At 34.4% G+C, this 11,361-nt stretch overlaps 1 protein-coding gene across 1 annotated transcript in view; it reads right to left on the bottom strand.

The window, feature by feature from the left end:
- Positions 1–272: 272 nt before the first annotated feature.
- Positions 273–11,361, bottom strand: part of LOC126966709 (proline dehydrogenase 1, mitochondrial) — a 43,737-nt gene continuing 32,648 nt past the window's right edge. The window contains exons 7-11 of the mRNA XM_050810919.1: positions 10,868–11,147; positions 9,267–9,404; positions 7,054–7,164; positions 4,784–4,946; positions 273–4,389 (exon numbers count right to left, since the gene is read on the bottom strand). Of these exons, the coding sequence (XP_050666876.1) occupies positions 4,184–4,389; positions 4,784–4,946; positions 7,054–7,164; positions 9,267–9,404; positions 10,868–11,147 (898 nt within the window). The 3' untranslated portion in view covers positions 273–4,183. The remainder of the gene's footprint in view (positions 4,390–4,783; positions 4,947–7,053; positions 7,165–9,266; positions 9,405–10,867; positions 11,148–11,361) is intronic.

Below are 11,361 nucleotides of genomic sequence, written 5' to 3'. Positions count from 1 at the left end.
CAGTGCAGGAAATGGGTGACCTACTGAAAATAATTATCTGTGACACGGCCGTGGCTATGAAACAGTTAAAGAACATTAATTCTTAATAAAGCATCGTGAATGCCGGCATTTATTGGTGGCAAAGAAATTGCCTAGCAAAGGCTGTTCACGAGCAAATACTTATTTCTTACCGAGTATGGACGCTTTTATTGGTTCAATAACAATAAAAAAAAGTCTTGCGAATTATTGTCATGTTTGCAATTTGGGGAGAAACAAAATAAAAACAAATAAAATAAAGAAACAACATTTTGTCTTTATTAAACGTCTACGTGTAAGATCTACAATAGCATCACAATAATCAGCACAGTAAAATTAAACTGCTTACAAAAAATATAATAAAAATAACGTAATTTAACGCAATACATTACATATCTAAAAATCTTAATTCATCAGAAAATTAATGAGGTAAATAAAAAATACTAAAATATAATAATAATACCTACATAATATTTCGAAACTAAATTCGCGGGCATTCCCTATTTATACAAATAGGAACTAAATCTTTCATTATTCAACCGGTCGCCTTCCGTTAATATAACTAGATAAGCCAATACTGATATTAAAAGATCAAATCAAACATAATTTTTCACATTAGGACTAATTTCTAATTCATAGGTATCTATGCACCCCACAAACTAATTCATTAACAACACTAAACATATCAAATAGTTATTATTATTAGGATATTGTGATGTTTAGTAACGCAGGATTTATTATATGATTTTTGAGCATTAATTTAACTTGATTTATCTAACAGGCAATGGCCAAACCCCTAGTCTAACCCTAAAAGAGTTTGGGGTAGATGTAAGGAGAACAATCTCTTAATGTAGACCATAGTTTTAGTTTAAAAAAAATATCCAGCTGTAAGAGTTAATAATAGTTCCAAATCCGCGCAGAATGGCGCTAGTGTAGCAAAAGGGAATCTGTAAATGGCTTTCTGTTATTTTATCACGTGACTATTGTAAAATATTCAGCTGTAGATTCTCCAACAATATAAATAAATAAAAGGGCATGTAATGAATTTAGCCATTATTGACGCCTGACGGAGCGAGGCGCGTTGAAAAAATACATACTAGCGTAGCGAACCTCCCTAAGAAGAAAGCATGTATGAAACGTGCAGTCATTATTAGATAGACAGATGACGGCTATAATCTTGTAAAAAACGGAGGTAGCCGAAATTCACTACGTTCTTAAGCCACTTCGTCGCCTTATTATAGTAATAACTATTTCAAACTTATGTCAAATTACGCTTCATACTAAACTTAATTTAAATTTTTACTCAGGCAGTCCCGCCTCCTATTATTTAGTATTTACATCCTCTTTGATAAGTAAGTACTCGCTAATGCGTCGACAGCTCTATTTACCGCTTATAGGTGATAACATAATAAATACGTCTAGATAAAAATAAGCTGGCCTGTCCTTGACAAGCTACGTCTTACACTTGCGATTTGTATGACATTTTATGTTAGTGGGATTGCTCAAAATAGAGGTTAGGTCTAAATTCAACGTTTTCACAGCTGTCATTGTCTAGACATAGACGATATGATCTAAGGCGTTGAGATTGTCCTCCTTACCCATCACCCTCGACACCAAAAAGGTAATGCTATCGTCGTTAACCACATGACAGTTGACATTAGTTAATTTTGAAATGTACCATAAACTGTCAATGTCATGATGACATCTACATATGACAGCTACATATTAAGATTACGTGCTTGTGTAACATAACAAATTCTGTCCTTATACCCCTCACTGTCAGTATAGTATATATTAATATACATCTCAATCTGTATCATGTGACCTAATAATGACAGGATAAACGGTTACATAACTTAAGTTCAGCGGTACGCTACTTTTTCACAAGCAATCGATTATATGCCGGCCCTGTCATTGAAATAATTATCATAATATGGCCCAAGAAATTATTTTATACCTTTCATAATAATTGGGTTAGCAAATTGACTAAACAGGTTATATATTGGGTATAGACGGCAGACGTAACATTTATACGAGTGATAAGCATAATAAATAGCAAAAAACACATACTAGCTTAAGAGTAAATAAATAAGGCTTGAAATACAAATGCACTCATTAAGTCCCGTAATACAGCTAATTGACGTAAAGTTGTACAGATTAAAAATCGATGATCATTTCATTAATATAGAGATGCATTTAACAGAAACAATGCATAATAACTGAACTAAATATCAAATTAAATTCTAGCGTATAAGGTTTAAGCCTTAGATAATTTATACGTCTTGCTGCTAAGCAACGCAGGACAACAGGCCAGGTTTTTTTATGAAGGCTGGAAATAGAGGTTAACAGTTGACCACTATATTTCATCGTTATAACAGCAGCTATCTAGACGAATAAATTATTTCAGGTTTAAACAAAAAAAAATCAACTCAGGAAATCATAAGGTAAGTCGGAACAGCTTGAATTGTTAGAACTCTTACCAAAAAAAAAATCCAAACGTAATAAAAACAATAGAAGAATAAATAATTTCTAGAAACTAGTAATAAGATAACAATAATATTTGTATACAATGTCATTCCAACTTTTTTACGTCTAGAGCCAAAGATTAGATACTAAATATTAACTTGAGACAACTAATCTACGCAAGAAAACATATTAAATGCCATACGATATAATTGAGATAATATTTACGCGCATGATAATGTGGAGGCGGAACTTAAAATTCTACTAGATATTGTTTTAGAACTAGATTAAAACTCAACCTAACTTGTAGAGCGCAAAAAAGCATAGTTTAATAAATGTATCACAACTATTACTCCAATATTATTTAAAATACGCCACATTCGAAACATAATAACACTTGGTATGGACAAGAATGGAAAGGAACTTTAAGTATCCATTAGAGTCTACCTGTATAAATACCACTGGACAGGCTGTTCCATATGTTTGACAGCAAATCTTTTCTGCCTATTTGAAGCGCCACTCGCGACCGTCCAGAGAACTAATTTTGACGTATAGTACAAATGGCTGCGAAGGAACGTACAATACTCTGAAGTATATTTGCATTTTGAATTAATTTCGTTCATATTCCGTGTTATTTACACTTCAGGAATCAAAGTAATATAAAACAATATTAAATTTTTGTAAATAGTTTCCTATCGATGTTTCTTTAGCTGAGGTCGTCATCACTAGTTGTAGTACCGCAGACTGTCGCTATGGCCTACAGCGCCAAAATGGCGAATATTTAACAGGCAATAAAAGCACTTTGACGGCCGCCAGTCCAGTGGTATATAGTAGAGGTCAGTGATGAGTAGAGTACTTATTACGGTCGTACATACTAAGCGTCTTTTATAAATATATTATGTATTCCTGGTGTATTCATTCAAATTAATTTTCACTATAATAATTCATGGTAATAGATAATCCAGTAAATAATAATAAATTAGATATATAATGCCCTGAACTCTCAAGCTGTTTGGATAAGATCAAGGATTGGTCTCTGCTGCGCTCCAACTATATACCGCAGGCGTAGTCACAAAGTGTTGCAACTAATACAACGCCTAATGTATGACACGATGACATGTTCTGTCAAACTTTGCTAATAATTGATACTAAAATGCCGGGTTGCATAGTAAAACTTTGTAAAAATAATACTAACAGAAATAAGAAAGACACTGGGATCACATATCATCAGTAATTATTTTGTATTTTATTAATGTGAATGTAAAATAACACGAAGCGTATGTCACAAAATCTGAAAGATATTGAGTGTCAAGATGCAACGCATCTAATAGTTACTACAATAAAAAAGCTATTGTTCTTAGGTAAGTTCTTAAGGTAGGTAGTTCGTAAGGTAGGTTCTTAGGTGCGGAGACCAATCCTTAATCTAAGCTATTTAGTTTTAAAATTCACGTCCCATTATCGGAGACTATGATAGGTGTCATTCATTAAAAATTTACGAGTCGATTGTGTAGCTATAAATTTAATTCCCATAAATTATTATATTTTATAGAAAGTAATAAAAACATTAAGTTAATGCACATCAGTAATAGGACTCATTTATTGCATTGGCTAATAAGTAATAACATCTATTCTTGGCAAACTATTACAAAATGGCGGCGAGTTACAAACAAACCGAGGCTCAATTTCCTAAAACATAAACGTCTCATTAAACAGGTGTATAGTTACCGACCGGTTTGTAGAACATTTGACCGGTGACAACTCTGCGGCTAATTTCCTTCAAAATAAGTCCTTTTTCCTTTTTAATTTTGCTCAAGAACCCACGGTTCTCATTCGCACGCCGCGACAAATATGGCAACACTTCCAGCACTGGGCCGTAGGGCACGTATTTGTACGCGGAATAACCAGCTTGGCCTGAAATAAAAAAAATAAGGGCTTTTCATACAGGTGGAGACAACGTTATTAGTTGTTGGAGCAGGTACAAAATACAATGAAAATATTTTAAGTCAAATATATAACCACACATTGCAAGCAATTATGTTAAATAGTTGATGAATATTAAAAGTAAGACAACCGAACCAAATTAATTGAATTTATAAAGAGCAAAATTTAATTGAAGTATTAAAAGCCACAACCTGAGAGTTGAACAAAGCATACAAGATTTTATAAACGATACGTCACTCGAACGGGTGGCTCAGTTGTAAAGAGCGCTCGCACGAAACGCAAGAGGTCGCGGGTTCGACTCCCGCATCGTTCATAAAATGTTGGTTTTAGTTTTATTCGTGTAATGCATTTACATCAAACTCACCCAAGGGGAAGGTGATGTGGTCACACATGCCGAGCAACTGTCCGAAGCACACGACGCGCTCTTCGGGAGTGATGCCATGCTCCCGCATGAGCTGAATCGCGTACCGCACCGTGTCCTCGTTGTGTGAGGCCACCATAATACCCAACTTATTCTTACGTTCACCCTGTAAGATATTGACAGTCAGTATAAAAATTAAGACTATTTATCATTAATTTAAGACTTTTTGCCTTTATCTTACCATTGACAACTAGTATTACCAGTGGGAGGTTGCACCGGACGCCAGCTAGATTATGGGTACAACAACGGCGCTTATTCCTGCCGTGAAGCAGTAATGTGTAAGCATTACTGTGTTTCGGTCTGAAGGGCGCCGTAGCTAATGTAATTACTTGGCAAATGAGACTTGACAAGTTATGTCTCAAGGTGACGAGCGCAATTATAGTGCTGCTCAGAATTTTTGGGTTCTTCAATAATACTGAGCGGCTCCGCATTGTAATGGGCAGGGCGTATCAATTACCACCAGCTGAATGTCCTGCTCGTCTCCTCCCTTATTTTCATAAAAAACAAATTAGATGACAGAGAGAAGTAATTTTAAACTTGGAGTAACTTTTCGCTGTGTTTAATAAATAAGACAAATATTAATATTGTCTTATGGGATTTTTATGTGAGTTTTCGCTGCAGGACAATTAATAATTACCAGATTTGTGGTGCAATGGGCAATCAGGGTCCCAGAGACCATGCGCAACACTGAAAGATGCATATCTATATGTATATATTATATATTACAACAAAAGAGAGAGTGGTCAAAAAAAATATGATAAGATATTTTTCACTTTAGGTTAGGGTAGCATTATCGACGCGCTCTTTATCCTCGATTGACGTAATATTTTCGTCAATTTCGTAAGAAAATTTACAACACGCTTGCTCGTAAAGTGAGCCTTACACCGTTCTAAGGACCATAAACCGAACTATAACACACGAACGCATATTTTTAACACTAGCCTTCGAAAATCGGAAAGTGCAGTATCGAAAGTACCGTACGGCACTATGCCCTAATCAAGTTCTGATCCTTATTTTGTTTATAAGATAGTTTATTTTCCAGGGTCTTATAGCTTGTTTTAATAGCTTTCTTATACATTATCTCATTACATCCCAATTATAAGCAAACTGCTTATAATTAATACAAAAAAAATAATGCGCATTGACAGGCCGCTGTGTGCGTGCTAAATTCGCACTTGCTGATTACGGAAGACTAGTGTATAATAGAATAATCCCTTCAAATTTAAGTTAGTACCTTACTGCAAATTATATGAGAGTAAACAGAGTATTTTCAATTTAACCGGATAATACAGTTTTTTTTTGTAAAAACACAGTGGTTTATTGCCGCTGAAAATCCATTTACATTTATGGAATAAATAAACGTCACCTTAGCTAATTATTGTGAGAGAAAATAAATATATTTGGGTTTGATTTGATTTTGATTTGATTTGAATTAAAGACGAAAAAGCATTTATTATTGTCAAATTATTTATAATTCACAATAATTTGTTATAAATATATGCATTTTATCACTAAAATTATAAGTTTGAAGTAAGCTATATGTAATCAATCACCTTACCTTTGGCGAGTGCAAAAAAAACTTGCGCGCCATTTCCCATAATAATCATATTTTGTTTGTATCGCATTTGTTGCTGTATGGTAAACAATATAATAATAATAAAAACCCATGCTTTAAATCCTCTATTAAAGATTATTATTAAACTTATTGCCAACATTAAAACACCCACAGATAATCTAAATGAAAACACCCAATGTCCTAATAACCATTACATCAACCAACCGAGTGTTGTAATGAAATTCAGTACATTATATCATCCGTTTTCATAATATCTCTCTTTTGGATGATATTATGGTTACTAGGACTGGCTTTTTTAATGTTAGCAGTAAGCTTGTTCAGAATCTTTGAGAGGATTCATATTATGGGCGTAGATAAAGTCTTGTATGCAACTGTTGATAATTAGGTATTAAAACACTGAATTGATACTATTATCAAACGAGGCGAAGCCAAGAACCCACATACGTGTTTTAATACGAGGGGTATAATATATAATAGTTATTAAACACTTACATAAATAACTATTATTTTCCTCGCAATTGTGATGAAAAAAAAGATTATTCACTAGACACTCGACGTAATTGTAAATCAATTACTGCAACCCACAGTCTTGTGAATAGCAACTTATCTAACTTGGTTTTTAAGATATAATATGTACCTTCACTCTGCTCAGGATTTCCTTGAGACACTTATGGAATGATGTCGTGGTGGCCTCGACACTCTCGCAGGTTGGGTCCTCGTAGCCCATCGCCGCCGCACGAGCGCGCTCCTGTGTGGAGAGACATTATAGTATACAAATTATGCGGGGTTACGTGTTGAAAATGACGTTAAGTTTGTCACAAATATCAGTTTAAATTTAATGACGAATTTATTGACAATAATAGATAATGCGGGATTTAAACCCGCGGCTCTAGGGATTTGCCCCAGTGCTTTAACCACTAATGGCCGGTCCCAATATTCAGTCTATCTCCGGTTGTGATAAAAATCGTAACTATCGTTGACTTTTCTGTGCCAATAAACTTATCGACGGTAATTCACCTTATCTGTGCACGCTGTCTGTCAATGGGACTACGTATAGCCAGACCGGCGATAGAAGTTTCTATTGAAATTGCAATTCACGCGTCCCAATATAAGGCGATAAGAATGACTTATCGGGTACATTGGGACAGCTTCAGATTATTGACAGTAGAAGGTAGTAACTTATCTCTATCTGTAGATAGTATATTGGGAACGGCCGTAAGTCGACCCGTACGAATGACACGTCATGACCCATCAATATTTGAACATTTAATCACAAAAGTAATGGAGATCACAAAAATAACAATTAATTCTGTAAATAATAATAATTTATTTGTTTCACAAAAATTTCATATCCTAAACTAAAAGACATATATGCAATAAGCAAAGTTTAGTATTTACATAAAAGACTTAGCAACTGTAGCCGACCTGTATTTCGGCATACACAGACAATCCCTTTGAATCTCAATAAATAATTTACTTATTTGTTTGCATTTCTCTATCTAACAAATATTATTTACACTAATATTGTGTGATATTAGTCTGTGGTCTGCGGGCCTACCATGAACTCTTATTGCGATTCAATTTACAACCTAAAATGAACTGCTTTGCTATTTCGTACCATGACGTGATTAGAGTTATCTAATTTAGGTTGACGTCAAATCAACTGATTAAATCGCAATGATGTCAATTGAATGTCAAAAATGATATCAATTGAATCGCAAACTGATTTAGTTCGTTCATTCATTCGTACCATGAGGTATTATATCAACCTAAACTGGATAGCTTATGTGTTAAAGTGAGCGATTCGAAAAAAGTTGCTACTCCCTTAGAGTAGAGTGAATCGTGTTGTTAATAACTTTTAAAAATAGTGAAAACATAAAGAAAAGGAAAATTTTATTGATGAAAGATGAGATGAGAATACTTTATTGGACTTTTTTGTAAAACAAAATACTGAAACTAAATACCAAAAATGAAAATATTACAGACAAGGCAGTAAGGGCCCGGGCTATAGCCTGTTCGCAAGAACGAATTAAAAAAAATGTACTCTGTGGTCCTGTCAAACAAACATCAATAGAGGTGCGTTCATAACTCGTTATTTTTACGAAAACACCTAAGCAAACATTTAATTTGTAATTCAAAGAAGTATATTTATTTATATTATTATTATTTAACAAGTACAAAGAAGGGCTTAATGGTTTTTAATTTGACGCTATAAAGCGCTATTTTAAAATGTATTTTTAGTATTTTCTACGCAAAAAAACTGCTAAAATCATATCATTGTAGGTTTCGAAACGCAACGCATATGGTTCGAGTAAGAGAGACAATCTTATGCAATGACTGTAGAGCGTCATCTCTTTCTCACACCGCGGACCACAGATAAATTTATTTCGTTCATTCTTCACAAGCGATCCAAGCACCATTCAGTAAAAGGCACTTCATGGTACGAATTTTAGTGATTCAGTTTAGGTACCTAAACTAAACTGCATCGGAATCACATCGCTTATTAAAAGTGGATTGTAGGCCCTCTGATTGGGTGTTATGTTATATTATTAAATTTTCAAATTGAATGATAAACGGCCGTTTTCAATAACCTATCGATCCTCAGTTTAATTTACTAGAGGTAGACAAATCTATCCTTTTACGCTTACTTACATTTCAGTAACCTATCGCCATAAAGCATTCGACTAGAACTATATTGGATATAACTATGGATAGATAAGATCTTGTCATCAAACGGTCACAGCAATGTAACCGTAACTAGAGATACGTTATTGAAAACGACCGTAAAATGCAAACTACGCAATGGACGCTACACAATCAGAGAAGACCAAGTAAGACTATTATAATAACCTGTTCGATGTAAGCGCCGCGCACTAACTTTGCTCCCCAGTAGAAGTTCTGTCGCTCAGCTTGCTCCAGGTCTGTTACGATCTCGTTATATGTATTCTTCAGGTAAGTCTGGTATGTGTTAAACACAACGTATCTACCCTGAAATTTTAAGTTTTATATAATACAAGCTGACCCAGCAAACGTTGTATTGCCATATAAAGTAATAAAAAAATTCAATTATTAAAATTTTTAGGGTATAAAAATTGATGACGACAGATTCTCAGACCAACAAAATATATCATACACTAGCTGACCCGGCTAACGTTGTTTTGCCATATAAAGTATAATTCACGCGATAGTTTTATAAGTAATAATAAGTAAGTAATTATAGCCTGTACATCATTTTGTTCTATTGTCAATAGTTTTTGCAGCGCACGCAAAAATAGGTTTTCGATTTTACACCTTGTGTTACAAAATAACAATTTTATTACGGATCCCTAATTTTGAAAAAAAAAAACATAGAAATAAAGCCTATAGCCTTCCTCGATAAATGGACTACCCAACACTGAAAGAATCATTCAAATCGGACCAGTAGTACCAGAGATTAGCGCGTTCAAACAAACAAACACTGCAGTTTTATAATTTTAGTATAGATAAAATTAGAAGTTGTATGTATTTTTTAATGCTGAATCATAATTAAACAAATTTAAAAAAATGTCAAAAACATTTTAACATTTAGGGGGATGAAAAATAGATGTAGTCGGATTCTGCACCCTAGCCGAAATGCACGCTAAGATTCACGAAAATCAGTCTAGCCGTTTCGGAGGAGTTCAATTACGTACACCGTGACACGAGAATGTTATATATATTAGATTTAAAAAATCCAATATTTAAACTTTGTAATCGTTATAGAAATCAAATATGAAAGTCAGAATCCGCCAACGTTAGTTAGTTAGTTTGATTAGTTCAATTCTTTTGAAAAAAATATATCTTAAGAACAGACACGACATGCTCTCTGTTTTTATTATAATATGTATAGATTTCTACAATATTTGAATTTAATTAAATATCTGAGGTACTATCAATCTTTACTGCCTTTGCTGTCTAGTATCTGGGCCTTTTTCTCCAACATGATACTTCTTAGCTGGTTCAGCTCAATGATGGACATGGTGGTGGACAAAAGAAGCACTGTGGGACGAAGAAACCATGTCTTTATCATATTATGGGGTGGGACAAGCATAACCTTCATTGAACAACTGTTACGTCTCGCCGGTAATATTATTATTATTGAAAATTTATTGAAGTAGGCGTTACTTTTCGGATATCCATAATTATCCAAATGTTTTGAGTTTTCTTTAGTGTAATTCCGCCAAAATTGGTCTTGAAACAATTATATACGTGTTTCGCTTCTATACAGGCATCCTCAACAATTAAAAGGAAATATTTATAGTAACTATTCAAAAGCGATTAGTTTAAGCCTAATTGAATAAAGTTTAACTGACTTTTTCTTTCAAGACGAAGAAGAACTTGAATGCTTTATTCTAATTTAGAACTAACTTATGTCAATTTTCCTTAACCTAAATTAAATCGAACTCTCTATAATTTAAAATATATATCCTTACGATATTATATCGCCTCATCATTTCGAGGCAGATCCTGGAGATTGCTGGCTGGAAGTAGGTCTGTTCAGCGTCTATCATGATTCTCACGTCGGCTTCCGCAGCCACCTGAATGATGTGGTTAAGTCTCCGCAACATGTTCCTGAACATCTCCTCCTCTTTGGGTGATATCTGCGAGATGAGACGCCGCATCTGGCCGCTCTTCGGATCAGGCACACGGAATGAGTCGGAGAGGTTCATGTCTTTGTCCAGAATGTTCGACCACGGGAATAAATGGACGATTCTGGAACAGGAAAAAAATAACGACCACTTCATACATTATTCTCTTACAAAGAGCACAGGGGGATGTGCTTAAAGTGATTTTAAAGAAACTCATTAGATAGCCAACACATAAACTAGTTTTTTTTTTATGGAATAAGAGGACAAACGAGCGTACGGGTCACCTGGTGTTAAGTGATCACCGCCGCCCACATTCTCTTGCAACACTAGAGGAATCA

Source organism: Leptidea sinapis, chromosome 1 (assembly GCF_905404315.1).
Source record: "Leptidea sinapis chromosome 1, ilLepSina1.1, whole genome shotgun sequence".
Lineage (NCBI taxonomy): Eukaryota > Metazoa > Arthropoda > Insecta > Lepidoptera > Pieridae > Leptidea > Leptidea sinapis.
The sequence above is the reverse complement of the archived record's forward strand: the minus strand, read 5'-3'. Positions and strand labels throughout refer to the sequence as shown.